Source organism: Coregonus lavaretus (genome assembly GCF_964263955.1).
Source record: "Coregonus lavaretus genome assembly, chromosome: 27".
In the NCBI taxonomy this organism is placed as follows: Eukaryota; Metazoa; Chordata; class Actinopteri; order Salmoniformes; family Salmonidae; genus Coregonus; species Coregonus lavaretus.
In genome coordinates, this window is record NC_140014.1 from 14,145,266 (window position 1) to 14,160,635 (window position 15,370).

At 40.6% G+C, this 15,370-nt stretch overlaps 1 protein-coding gene across 1 annotated transcript in view; it reads left to right on the plus strand.

The window, feature by feature from the left end:
* Window positions 1–934: 934 nt before the first annotated feature.
* LOC311102470 (tyrosine-protein kinase receptor-like) overlaps window positions 935–15,370 on the plus strand; it is a 76,340-nt gene continuing 61,904 nt past the window's right edge. Inside the window, exon 1 of the mRNA XM_084143827.1 lies at window positions 935–1,117. Within this exon, the coding sequence (XP_083999953.1) occupies window positions 1,066–1,117 (52 nt within the window). The 5' untranslated portion in view covers window positions 935–1,065. The remainder of the gene's footprint in view (window positions 1,118–15,370) is intronic.

Sequence of the window (15,370 nt, forward strand, 5' to 3'; positions counted from 1 at the left end):
CTTTTTATTTATTTATTTTTTCTTTAAAAAACTGCATTGTTGGTTAAGGGCTTGTAAGTAAGCATTTCACTGTAATGTCTACACCTGTTGTATTTGGCGCATGTGGCAAATAAAATTTGATTTGATTTGATTTAAAAACTGCTCAATTAAGTAACACAAATGCTACTACTGTAGGCTCATCACTGTTTCCTCTTGATACTACATCTGGAATTCAATCACACAAGTACAGCTAGAAAGCTCTACTGTGGTAAAAGCATATAGATTCTGTGAAACAGGCAGTGTTTTTCTTTTGCTTTAATGAGTTCTCCATGCAAACCAACCTGGTCTCAGAGCATTTCATATGATATGTTTCATATGGTATGTATTCATTAGTGGATGTCCATCACTCACTTCGTATGATATGTTACAAATGACAATTCGTACTATATGTTACGAATTTGCAAAACGTACTATATGTTAGCTGGCTAATGTTAGCTAGGCTAGGGGTTAGGGGTTAGGGTTAAGTTTAGGAGTTAGGTTAAAGGGTTAAGACGGTCATCTATAAGGGTTAAGGTTAGGGTTAGGGTTAGGGTCAGCTAAAAGGATTAAGGTTAGGGAATCATACTAATTTAAGTATCCTGGATTTACGTTTACTATGTTAAGTCTAGTGTATGAGATGAGGCTGTGCAAACAGTAAAACATGACAATACCAACTGCCATATACAAAGCCCTCTGAAAAGCAATAATTTACTGCATGACACCACAACTGCTCGGGAGAATTGAGAGGCAGGCTTTAGGACCAAGTTTCTAAGTAGGCAGAGGTAACACAAAGAGAAGGAGCAGGCATGAATTCGGGAGTAAATTTGAGTTGGTTTGCCAATTCAGACCGAAACGCTGCAGCATCAGCATCGCCACTATTACAGCAAGGTTAAGTAGAATCTACGCTCGCAAAGAGGCTGCACGTCCTTGGGACTTGGTGATCTAAAACGTGTTTTTGGTTGTTTATAATTTGTTTACATGAATAAATAAAAGTGGTAAAAGTGCTAAAAAAGGACAACTCTTTCCAGGATCCTTCCAAAAGGAGCCATGGATTGTATAAGACACACTTTTATTAATATCGCTGTCAGCGTTTTGATAGGTAAGTAGACTATAGTCATTTATTTATAATTTCATTGGCTATATTGCGGCTTGATTAGTCAATTTCACTAATGTTTTTTTAAAATCTCTTTAGTTTGGTCTAGATACACTGAATATACTTTATTCGAAGTTTCAGCATCAGTTCCCATCACGGTCATGATATGTTATTCTTCTATGATAGGCATATTAATCCATTAACTTTATTGTGAGATTAATACACTTTCCTGACCGAATCATTAAGGTTAACATAATTTTAGAGTCATTTAGAGTTATTTTTGCTCCTGGAAAATTCAGAACGACAACATTTCCATTTGTTAGGAAAGGTTGTGGCAGTCAACCTGAACTTGTTTACTCAACTGATTTCTCAAGTGAATTATTATTGTGTGATCATAGGTTTTAGAAATAATCGCCTGAGATGGTCAGATAACCATTTTGCGACCTATTGTAGCTTCAGATCAACTGTGATTATAAACATTACTGCCAGTGAATAATTCTTTGCTATTTGACATTGTGATTCTTGGCACCCTGCATATTTGGAATTGTGCTGGATTATTTCAAAACAATATTCACATGGATAGTCCATATTTATTTAACTGTGCCTCACTTTTTTCCCTAATGTAGGCAACCCTATGTCCTTGATTTACCTGTATTTCCTTAAAGAATAAGCCTTCATTATCCTTACAGCCATATGCAAATCTTCCCAATCTCCATAATCCATAATGTCTCAGGGAGTTCCTGAGGAGCCTGCTTGTATATGTCTGTTTTAACGGTAGTTTACATTTCTGCATATAGTGTACCTGTACCTTTCGAAAATAAGCACACTAAGTTTAAACATGCCATCCTGACTGTCTTAAGAGGAATTATGACTGCACTCCCATACACTACATTTTACATTTACGTAATTTAGCAGACGCTCTTATCCAGAGCGACTTACAGTTAGTGAGTGCATACATATTTGATTTTTTTCACTGGCCCCCCGTGGGAAACGAACCCACAACCCTGGCGTTGCAAGCGCCACGCTCTACCAACAGAGCTACACGGGGCCCCTACACTACACTACTACTACACTACACTACTACTACACTACACTACACTACTACACTACACTACACTACACTACACTACACTACTACTACACTACCACACTACCACATACTTCCTGCCCTTTTTTAAAATTACTTAAAACTAATTGTGGCAGTAAAACTTCATGTGTTCCTAATGCTAAATCATGCATTAGGAAAACATCAGCTTTTACTGCCACAATTTGTTTTAAGTATATATTACAGGAAAACACTAATGTAAGATTCATGAAGTTAAAATGTAAATGTAATATTAATAATTTACATAATGTGGTTTTGGCTTGGTTTAAAACATGTTTTACTTGCATAAATCTCTCAACATTTTAAATAGTAAAATTATATGAAAACTTTATTAACAAATTATAAAAGGGGGTTTTGCTCTCCTTTATAGTGGCTTATTTCTTCATGTTTAATGAAATCGTTCTTGCTATATATCATGGCAGAATATTCCTTAGATGAGGATCATTTAAGTATTATCAAATCAAATGTGTTAATTACATCGGAACAAATTAGTAATTACACTGTAATAAAGTGGTATCAGTGGAGAGTAAAAGTCACTTTCTTACTCAATTATACCTTCTTCATCTCTTCAATGTGAGAACCAGAACTCATTTCACAGACCTTTATTACTCTGAGTACTGCAGCTTCACAGATTCTATTATTTTGGTAGTCATCCATGTGCTCATTAAAACTGAAAGCATGTCTTGTAGATGGGACCCATCACCAGAATTTATCCAATGCATCTTATTGTAATATATTAATTTATTTCCCAACTAAGTATTTATTGTGATGAACTGTTAGTTTAGTCAAATAGAGGCAGGGAATTCCAAGCATGTATATAATATTTTGATAACAGGCTTATCATTTAATTGGGTCTGAAAACAACCAAAACAAATGCTGATTTGTAGTGTGCACATTTGTAGATAATCTAGCTTGCAATTTTGACTGTGCTGGCAGCTGCTACCATAGAACTACTCTGATTTTCTCAATATTAAAACTTAAAATCACCACTTTGTCCCTTATAATAAGTTGTTTACCTATCTTGAAATGTTCGCTGTCTTGTGTATTTTCAATTAATAGAGTGAACCTATAGTGGTAGCTACAACATATAAAAATATATTAAAATCAGGTTAAACATGTTCAATCCTTGACCTTGATGCAGTACCTTATAAGACAAAGGAGCTGATCGTGGACTACAGAAAAAGAAGGGGCAAGCACACCCCCATTCACATCGACAGGGCTGTAGTGGAGCGTGTCGAGAGTTTCGAGTTACTTGGTGTCCACATCACTAAGGACCTATTATGTTCCAAACACACCAACACAGTTGTGAAGAGGGCACGACAACGCCTATTTCCCCTCAGGAGGCTGAAAAGATTTGGCATGGGACCTCAGATCCTAAAAATGTCTATAGCTGCACCATCGAGAGCATCCTGACTGGTTGCATCACCGCTTGGTATGGCAACTACTCGGCATCCGACTGCAGGGCGCTACAGAGGGTAGTGCGTACGGCCGAGTACATCACTGGGGCCAAGCTTCCTGCCATCCAGGACCTCTATACCAAGCGGTGTCAGAGGAAGGCCCCAAAAATTGTCAAAGACTCAAGCCACCCAAGTCATAGACTGTTTTCTCTGCTACCGCACGGCAAGTGGTACCAGAGTGCCAAGTCTGGGACCAAAAGGCTCCTTAACAGATTCTACCCCCAAGCCATAGAACTGCTGAACAGTTAATCAAATAGCTACCCAGACTATTTGCATTGACCCCTTCTTTTATTCTTATTTATTCTTATTTTTTGCACTGACTCTCTTGAACATGCTTAATGTACCCACACACTCACACATACAGTGCATTCGGAAAGTATTCAGACCCCTTCACTCTTTCCACATTTTCTAACATTACAGCCTTATTCTAAAATTGATTAAAAATTTAAAAAATCCTCATCAATCTACACACAATACCCAAATAATGACAAAGTGAAAACAGGTTTTTAGAAAAAATTGCAAATTTATAAAAAACTAAAAACAGAAATACCTTATTTAAATAAGTATTCAGACCCTTTGCTATGAAACTAGAAATGGAGCTCAGGTGCATCCTGTTTCCATTGATCATCCTTGAGATGTTTCTACATCTTGATTGGAGTCCACCTGTGGTCAATTCAATTGGCCACAGGCACACACCTGTCTATAGGCACACACCTGTCTATAGAAAGGCACACACCTGTCTATAGAAGGTCCCACAGTTGACAGTGCATGTCAGAGCGAAAACCAAGACATGAGGTCGAAGGAATTGTCCGTAGAGCTCCGAGAATGGATTGTGTCGAGGCACAGATCTGGGGATGGGTACCAAAACATTTCTGCAGCATTGAAGGTCCCCAAGAACACAATGGCCTCCATCATTCTTAAATGGAAGAAGTTTGGAACCACCAAGACTCTTCCTAGAGCTGGTCGCCCGGCCAAACTGAGCAATCGAGGGAGAAGGGCCTTGGTCAGGGAGGTGACCAAGAACCCGATGGTCATTCTGACAGAGCTCTAGAGTTCCTCTGTGGAGATGGGAGAACCTTCCAGAAGGACAACCATCTCTGCAGCACTCCACCAATCAGATCTTTATGGTAGTGGCGAGACGGAAGCCACTCCTCAGTAAAAGGCACATGACAGCCCGCTTGGAGTTTGCCAAAAGGCACATAAAGACTGTCAGACCATGAGAAACAAGATTCTCTGGTCTGATGAAACCAAGATTGAACTATTTGGCCTGAATGCCAAGCGTCACGTCTGGAGGAAACCTGGCACCATCCCTACAGTGAAGCATGGTGGTGGCAGCATCATGCTGTGTGGATGTTTTTCAGTGGCAGGGACTGGGAGACTAGTCAGGATTGATGGAAAGATGAACGAAGAAAAGTACAGAGAGATCCTTGATGAAAACCTGCTCCAGAGCGCTCAGGACCTCAGACTGGGGTGAAAGTGAATCTTCCAACAGGACAATGACCCTAAGCACACAGCCAAGACAACACAGGAGTGGCTTCGGGACAAGTCTCTGAATGTCCTTGAGTGGCCCAGCCATAGCCCGGACTTGAACCCGATCTAACATCTCTGGAGAGACCTGAAAATAGCAGTGCAGCAACGCTCCCCATCCAACCTGACAGAGCTTGAGAGGATCTGCAGAGAGGAATGGGAGAAACTCCCCAAATACAGATGTGCCAAGCTTTTAGCATCATACCTAAGAACATTTCTAAAAACCTGTTTTTGTTTTGTCATTATGGGGTATTGTGTGTAGATTGATGAGGGAAAAAAACAATTTAATCCATTTTAGAATAAGGCTGTAACGTAACAAAATGTGGAAAAAGTCAAGGGGTCTACACTGACAGTGGCGTACTACACTGACAGTGGAGATCGTGCCGTTTAAGATGAGGGAGGAGGATTATTTCTTTTAATGAGCATGGCGTTATTTATATTACAGCATATTGGATGACTGTCATTCATATTCCATTCACCCAGCTCAATGTAACATCGAAAGGTTTAGGCTACTACATGATACTCTAATTTTCCCTATACCCATCCATGAGGTTGCTACAACCTAGCCTATGAATGAACGTTTACAACGTATGCGCACAGGTCGAGAGAAATTTGAGTAATCAAGGTGACAAACATTGACACATTCAATACCGCCTTGCACAATCTTGCCTACATCTAGCTGATCTAGGGTTTAATCATTAGTCCAACAGATGCAAAAGAGAGCTTCTATTGGACAAATTGAGGTATGTTTATCCCTGTTTTGTTCCATTTGCTTCCGTTTAAGAAATATTTTTAAACAGAATCAGTGGAATGAATACACCCCTGATCACACGCAAACACAGTTCACTTTCATAGCAGCCACATACAAACAGCTTTCCAAGCCAAACCTTCATATCATAACCGCTAACCGCTACACACAGCCTACATCGTTGTTACCATATTAGCTAACATCAAGTCAACATAGCTACTAGAACTAACACGTTAGGAAACCTGCTACAATCATACAGTACAGTGTACAGTTAGCAAGCAGTTTAGCAGTTACACCGGTGGGCCCCGGTGGCAATAAATTCATAAAACCAAAAGCTTACCTTGACTTGGAAGAGTTCCAGTGTTGGATAGCCATAGCCATAGCCAGCTAGGTAACATAGCATCCCGCTCTGTCTGAGTCTGTTGTTTGAGTAGGCTAAACTAGCTTGCTGCATTCGCTAGCTAAGTAAGTGAAAGTGAAAACATTCTAAATATAGCTAGCTCTCTCTCTCTTGTTTCTCCTTAATTTTTAAAGAAATGAATATGTTCAAAACTGTTTAACTATTGTCTTTCTCTCTCTTTGAGTCAATTACTCACCACATTGTATGCACTGCAGTGCTAGCTAGCTGTAGCTTATGCTTTCAGTACTAGATTCCTTCTCTGATCCTTTGATTGGGTGGACAACATGTCAGTTCATGCTGCAAGAGCTCTGATAGGTTGGCGGACGTCCTCCGGATGTTGTCATAATTACTGTGTAAGTCTATGGAAGGGGGGGGGGGGGCTCCTAGGTTTTGTATTGAAGTTAATGTACCCAGAGGAGGACGGAAATTAGCTGTCCTCCGGCTACACCATGGTGCTACCCTACAGAGTGCTGTTTAGGCTACTGTAGACCTTCATTGCAAAACAGTGTGTTTTAATAAATTATTTGGTCACATGTTTATATATTTAGTATAGTTTTATCTAAAAAGTATATATTGTTTTATGTTTCATTATTTTTATCTTTAGGATATTCACTGAGGTCCTCCTTTCCTCCTCTGAGGAGACTCCACTGTACACTGACACTCTAACACAATACACACACACACACACACACACAGACACACACACACACACACACACATACACACACACACACACACACACACACACACACACACACACACACACACACACACACACACACACACACACAGTCTAATACAGCTAACCTTGTGGGGGCACACAATTCAGTCCCATTCAAAATCCAATTTTATCTAACCCCTAACCCTAAACCTAACCCTAACCCGTACTCTTACCCTTACCCTAACCCTAACCTTAACCCAAAAACCTAACCTTAACCCTAACCCTAAACTAACCCTATCTCCTAACCCTAACCCTAAAACTAACCCTAGCTCCTAACCCTAACCATTCATGTAATTCTAACCCTAACACTAATTCTAACCTTAACCCTAAACCTCCTAGAAATAGCATTTGACCTCGTGGGGACTAACAAAATGTCCCCAGTTGGACACATTTGTGTTTGTTTACTATTCTCGTGGGGACTTCTGGTCCATAGACGATGCAATTGCCATCACACTACACACTGCCTTATTACATTTTACATTTTAGTCATTTAGCAGACGCTCTTATCCAGAGCGACTAACAGTTAGTGAGTGCATACATTATTATTTTTTATTTTTTTCATACTGGCCCCCCGTGGGAATCGAACCCACAACCCTGGCGTTGCAAACGCCATGCTCTACCAACTGAGCTACATCCCTGCCGGCCATTCCCTCCCCTACCCTGGACGACGCTGGGCCAATTGTGCGCCGCCCCATGGGTCTCCCGGTCGCGGCCGGCTATGACAGAGCCTTATCCCATCTGGACAAGAGGTATACCTACAGTTGAAGTCGAAAGTTTACATACACTTAGGTTGGAGTCCACAAATTTCTTGTTAGTTTTGGCAAGTCAGTTAGGGCATCTACTTTTGCATGACAGAAGTAATTTTTCCAACAATTGTTTACAGACAGATTATTTCACTTATAATTCACTGTATCACAATTCCAGTGGGTCAGAAGTTTACATACACTAAGTTGACCGTGCCTTTAAACAGCTTGGGAAATTCCAGAAAAGGATGTCATGGCTTTAGAAGCTTCTGATAGGCTAATTGACATCATTTGAGTCAATTGGAGGTGTACCTGTGGATGTATTTCAAGGCCTACCTTCAAACTCAGTGCCTCTTTGCTTGACATCATGGGAAAATCAAAAGAAATCAGCCAAGACCTCAGAAAAAGAATTGTAAACCTCCACAAGTCTGGTTCATCCTTGGGAGCAATTTCCAAACGCCTGAAGGTACCACGTTCATCTGTACAAACAATAGTACGCAAGTATAAACACCAAGGGACCACGCAGCCATCATACCGCTCAGGAAGGAGATGCGTTCTGTCTCCTAGAGATGAACGTACTTTGGTGCGAAAAGTGCATATCAATCCCAGAACAACAGCAAAGGACATTGTGAAGATGCTGGAGGAAACATGTACAAAACTATCTATATCTACAGTAAAACGAGTCCTATATCGACATAACCTGAAAGGCCGCTCAGCAAGGAAGAAGCCACTGCTCCAAAACCGCCATAAAAAAGCCAGACTACAGTTTGCAACTGCCCATGGGGACAAAGATCATACTTTTTGGAGAAATGTCCTCTGGTCTGATGAAACAAAAATAGAACTGTTTGGCCATAATGACCATCGTTATGTTTGGAGGAAAAAGGGGTCAGTTTGCAAGCCGAAGAACACCATCCCAACCATGAAGCATACTAATTGAGTGTATGTAAACTTCTGACCCACTGGGAATGTGATGAAATAAAAAAAGCTGAAATAAATCATTCTCTCTACTATTATTCTGACATTTCACATTCTTAAAATAAGGTGGTGATCCTAACTGACCTAAAACAGGGAATGTTTACTAGGATTAAATGTCAGGAATTGTGAAAAACTTAGTTTAAATGTTTTTGGCTAAGGTGTATGTAAACTTCCGACTTCAACTGTATGTAAGAATGCTGTTCATTGACTATAGCTCAGCATTCAACACCATAGTACCCTCCAAGCTCATCATTAAGCTTGAGGCCCTGGGTCTCAACCCCGCCCTGTGCAATTGGGTCCTGAACTTCCTGACGGGCCATCCCCCAGGTGGTGAAGGTAGGACACAACATCTCCTCTTCACTAATCCTCAACACTGGGGCCTCACAAGGGTGTGTGCTCAGCCCCCTCCTGTGCTCCCTGTTCACACATGACTGCTTAGCCATGCACGCCTCCAACTCAATCATCAAGTTTGCAGACGACACAACAGTAGTAGGCTTGATTACCAACAACGATGAGATAGCCTACAGGGTGGAGGTGAGGGCTCTGGGAGTGTGTTGTCAGGAAAATAACCTCTCACTCAACGCCAACAAAACAAAGGAGATGATCGTGGACTTCAGGAAACAGCAGAGGGAGTACCCCCCTATCCACATCGACGGGACTGCAGTGGAGAAGGTGGAAAGTTTTAAGTTCCTCGGCGCACATATCACTGACATACTGAAATGGTCCACCCACACAGACAGTGTGGTGAAGAAGGCACAACAGGGTCTCTTCAACCTCAGGAGGCTGAATAAATTTGGCCTGTCACATAAAACCCTCACAAACTTTTACAGATGCACAATTGAGAGCATCCTGTTGGGCTGCATTACCGCCTGGGATGGCAACTGCACCGCCCACAAACGCAGGGCTCTCCAGAGGGTGGTGCGGTCTGCACAACGCATCACCGGGGGCAAACTACCTGCCCTCCAGGACACCTACAGCACCCAATGTCACAGGAAGGCCAAAAAGATAATCAAGGACAACTACCACCCGAGCCATTGCCTGTTCACCCCACTATCATCCAGAAGGCGAGGTCAGTACAGATGCATCAAAACTGGGACAGAGAGACTGAAAAATAGCTTCTATCTCAAGGCCATCAGACTGTTAAACAGCCATCACTAGCACAGAGGCGCTGCTGCCTACATACAGACTTGAAAATCACTGCCCACTTTAATAAATGGAACACTAGTCACTTTAATAATGCCACTTTAATAATGTTTACATATCTTGCATTACTCGTGTCATATGTATATACTGTATTCTATACTATCTATTGCATCTTAGCCTATGCCGCTCTGACAATGACATTGCTCATCCATATATTTATATATTCTTATTCCATTCCTTTACTTAGATTTGTGTGTATTATATTTGTTGTGAAACTGTTAGATATTACTTGCTAGATATTATTGCACTGTCGGAACTAGAAGCACAAGCATTTCGCTACACTCGCAATAACATCTGCTAACCATGTGTATGTGACCAATACGTTTGATTTGATTTGATTTTACATGTTGTATTTGGCACGTGAGAAATACAATTTTGATTTGATTTATAAAGCAAGAGACATTAAAAGTGATGTATCACTCAGCAGAAAGCAGATGCCAAGCCATGCTTCTCTACTGATTTTATATATTCTTGCCAGGCATTGCTTAGATAGCTCACCAATGGCATTGTTTTTTTGATTAGCTGCCCTTACTATCCATATAACTGATTAAATAACTTATCCAATGGTATGCTTTGAAGGTCATCACGGTAAAGTTACTAAATAATCTATTCCATAAGGCAAAACAGGGCACAGATCTCAATCTGAATTAGCAATTTGTATCATTTTCACCTCTGGCACAATCAAGTAGTTCTTTTTCTAGCATACTAATGAAAATAGACTACAACTTAGTTTGCAGAACATGTTTGAGCCTTTGTTATTCTGCAAGATGACAAAATGTCTTCCTGTAAATGCCAGTTAACTAAGACCAGAATTATGTCTCTGTGTCTCAGTCTAAATAGCCCTGTGCATTGTTTTGGTTTGACTCTTGCTTTTAGTATGATTGAAGAAGCAACTGCCAGAAGTAAGGAGGGAATCCAAACCTGATTTGAGGTTACTTAAGAAAATATACTTGATTCATTAAAATACCCATGCATGACTCAGAGACACTCTCATTGGAATTATTGAGCTATAGTGATATGTACCGGTACTGTAGGGCTTTTTGTTCACTGTAGACTTTTCAATAACCAAGAAGGGAAAGGAGGTGACCAGCTTACAGTATGTGCATGACCTGCTTAACTTCATTTGTGTTTTAATAAGAAGAACCACAATTAATGTCGGTTCCCTCCCTCCATCTGTCTAGGTGAAATTAACACCAACAGCAGACAGCAAAGGGAATTGCTCTATATGTTGTCTCTGAAATCTACTGTCCACACTGGTTGCAGCTTCACATTTATTTCAATTAGATGTAATCTAAACTTAATTTGATTATTTTGAATTGATATACGAGCTGACATGGCTGCTGGTGAAAATCTCAGTTGGGAGTGAGCTCTCCTTTAGTTAGAATACTGCTATTGTAAACAGTCTTTGTACAGAAATATGTACTGTAGGCTATACACCATATTATCGTAGATAGATATAAGTAAGTGGCGGAGGTCACTGCCTCCCGTGAGATTTTTTTTGTAGAACGACTGTGAGAAGGTCACTTCTGGTGACTTAAAAAAAATACATTCTCCCAAATGCATGAAAATGTAATTATGTTGACACCATTGGAAATATAAGTGATGCGTGCCTACTGCACTGTAGGGAGATGATAAGGAGCAAGCGGTGGCTATGTGCTCGTGGCTCTCATTCTCCACCTCTCGCTCTGTTTGATCTTATAGGGATGGTGGGAGATTTTGTCAACTAAGCCCTTTTTCTACATACCCAGAGTCAGAACTCAGGATACCATTTTTATGTATCTGCATGCAGTTTGAAGGAAGTTGAAGGTAGCCCTTGCTAACTAGCATGCTAGCTGTCATTGCGCTAATGCTAGTTATCAATTGCGCTAATGCTAGTTAGCAACTTCCTTCAAACTGCATGTAGAAACATAAAAATGGTATCCATGAGTTCATCTGAAAAAGGGCTTAGTTGACAAAATCTCGAGCTATCCCTTTAAAAGCATGTCCCGGCAAAAATATATTTTTGGGGGGAGTGGCGGCAACGCCTAAATGAATATAGGGGAAACACTGTAGATGACCACCGCAGAAGTCTTCAGTTTACAGTAATACAAGTTTAATGCAGAACACCTTTTTGGGCTATATTCCTGCGTATTGACTGGGCCAGTATTGTAGACTAATTAGAAGGCTGTACTGTAGTAGAGTTTCAGGTTCACTTCAGAGAGATACTAGATCAAAGGTCTGCCTGCTGGGCATCATAATGCTGCTGGAGTGACATGACATGAGAATGCAGCTGTGCATGTTAGGCCCAAGGCCGCCAGTTGCCAGGCTTAGGTTGTCTTTACATTAGTGAAATATGTGTAGTTTTGAAGCTTTACGCTACAAAAATATGTGCCGTGGAACTAGTACGTGTCATTAAACTAGTGTAGTGTAAAGAGGCTCTTAGATGGAAGAGCTGTTCAGGCCATTGTGAAAACCTTTCTGTACTGTCATATCAGATTCAATATGCTAACGTTATGCCATGGTAATATATTAATATTAGATGAGAGACTGGATTTTGGGGAATGTTGAACTTGGCAAGAATATATACAGTGCATTAAGAAAGTATTCAGACCCCTTGACTTTTTCCACATTTTGTTACGTTACAGACTTATTATAAAATGGATTAAATTGTTTTGTTCCCCTTATCAATCTACACACAATACCCCATAATGACAAAGCAAAAACTGGTTTTTAGATTTTTTGGAAAAAAATCTGACCCTTTACTCAGTACTTTGTTGAAGCTCCTTTGGCAGTGATTACAGCTTCAAGTTTTCTTGGGTATGATGCTACAAGCTTGGCACACCTGTATTTGGGGAGTTTCTCCCATTCTTCTCTGCAGATCCTCTTAAGCTCTGTCAGGTTGGATGGGGAGCGTCGCTGAACAGCTATTTTCAGGTCTCTCAAGAGATGTTAGATCGGGTTCAAGTCCGGGCTCTGGCTGGGCCACTCACATTCAGAGACTTGTCCCGAAGCCACTCCTGCATTGTCTTGGCTGTGTGCTTAGGGTCGTTGTCCTGTTGGAAGGTGAACCTTCGCCCCAGTCTGAGGTCCTAAGCACTCTGGAGCAGGTTTTCATCAAGGATCTCTCTGTACTTTGCTCCGTTCATCTTTCCCTCGATCCTGATTAGTCTCCCAGTCCCTGTCACTGAAAAACATCCCCACAGCATGATGCTGCCACCACCATAATTCACTGTAGGGATAGTGCCCGGTTTCCTCCAGATGTGACGCTTGGCATTCAGGCCAAAGAGTTCAATCTTGGTTTCATCAGACCAGAGAATCTTGTTTCTCTTGGCCTGAGAGTCCTTTAGGTGCCTTTTGGCAATCTCCAAGCGGGCTGTCATGTTCCTTTTACTATGGAGTGGCTTCCGTCTGGCCACTCTACCATAAAGGCCTGATTGGTGGAGTGCGGCTGAGATGGTTGTCCTTCTGGAAGGTTCTCCCATCTCCACAGAGGAACTCTGGAGCTCTGTCAGAATGAACATTGGGTTCTTGGTCACCTCCCTGACCAAGGCCCTTCTCCCCTGATTGCTCAGTTTGTCCGGGCAGCCAGCTCTAGGAAGAGTCTTGGTGGTTCCAAACTTCTTCCATTTAAGAATGATGGAGGCCACTGTGTTCTTGGGGACCTTCGATGCTGCAGAAATGTTTTGGTGCCCTTCACCAGATCTGTGCCTCGACACAATCCTGTCTCTGAGCTTTTTTTTTTTTATTGCACATGCACTGTTAACGGAATATAGACCTTATAGACAGGTGTGCGCCTTACCAAATCATGTCCAATCAATTACATTTACCACAGGTTGACTCCAATCAAGTTGTAGAAACATTTCAAGGATGATCAATGGAAAGAGGATGCACCTGAGCAAAATGTAGTCTCATAGCAAAGGGTCTGAATACTTATGTAAATAAGGTATTCCTGTTTTTTATTTTTGAATACATTTGCAAAAATTTATAAAAACATGTTTTCGCTTTGTCACTATGGGTATTGTTTGTAGATTGATGTGGATTCATTTATTTTAAATCAATTTTAGAATAAGGCTGTAACGTAACAAAATGTGTAAAAAGTCAAGGGGGTCTGAATACTTTCCGAATGCACTGTACTCTGTAACCTCCAATACTTTGATTCTCACTTGAATTTGTTTATTATGATGGCATATTTAATAGATTTTTTTACTGTATGAATGAACAGATGGGCTGTGCATTTAATTAAGCAGTTAATTGTGAACCTTGTCTCAATTAGCAATTAACGCAGTGTTAATATATTTGAATAACAAGGAAGAAGATGAAAACTCTTTAAGACTCAAGGACATTTAGAAAACAGCATAATATACTACAGGTGGTGCCATTGATGCAAATCATTTTGTGGCTTGTTGCTCCTAAAGCTCAATTAGAGGGGAATAATGAGTGTTGGCAGATTCAGACAAATTCGAATTCTAAAGTAATATTTTCAAGGTAACTTGTAGTGAATGACAAAGCTTTACTCTCTGATGTGCTTTACATCTGCTAAACACATTACCCAATGTGGGTACTATACCAAGACTGCAATATAACATCTTATTAGCCGGAAGTAAGAAAGCAATAACAAGACACTGGCTATCACCTCAAGTACCAACCATCCTGGACTGGACCAACATAACTAACGACATCCAAGATATGGAACAAATAACAGCTACAATCCGCTTGAAACTGGACCCCTTTGTAAATACCTGGACCTAACGGACATCATATATCAACCAAAAAACAACAGAACCCATCTAAATAACAGACCAAAGAAGACCAGACTCCAAAACATAGAACAATGAAAGACATAATAGGAAGAAGGATAATGTACTAGGGTGAAGACAATGGAAATGTATTAATCTTAAACAAATATGTTTAAATAAATGTACAAGTTGTATTAAATTGTATTTTATTAAATAAAGTAGTGCCCCCAGTAGGTAAGCCCTCATCTGATGGCATCCATGGCATGGCATCTGCCACTTCATAAGCCAGTGATGAGCCATTTCCTGGTGGATAATCAAAACCAGGCTGTGAAAATGTATTTACCCCCTTTAGACATTGTTCTAAATGATAAAGACTTTCAACATGTTTTCAGTTAATCAATCCCTCGTTTCATGTTATGTGAATGATTGGAGCAGTTAGATTGTAGGCCTCCCTGAATGGAATACAGCCTGATACGTCTTTTAAATGGTGACCTACTGTACCGTAGATTGCATGACTCACTAGGGAATTGTTGATTTTAATGCAGAATTGAAAGGTTCTCACATTTTCTATGAAGATGACGCCATCTACACTATATATACAAAAGTATGTGGACAACCCTTCAAATGAGTGGATTCGGCTATTCCAGCCACACCCGTTGCTGACA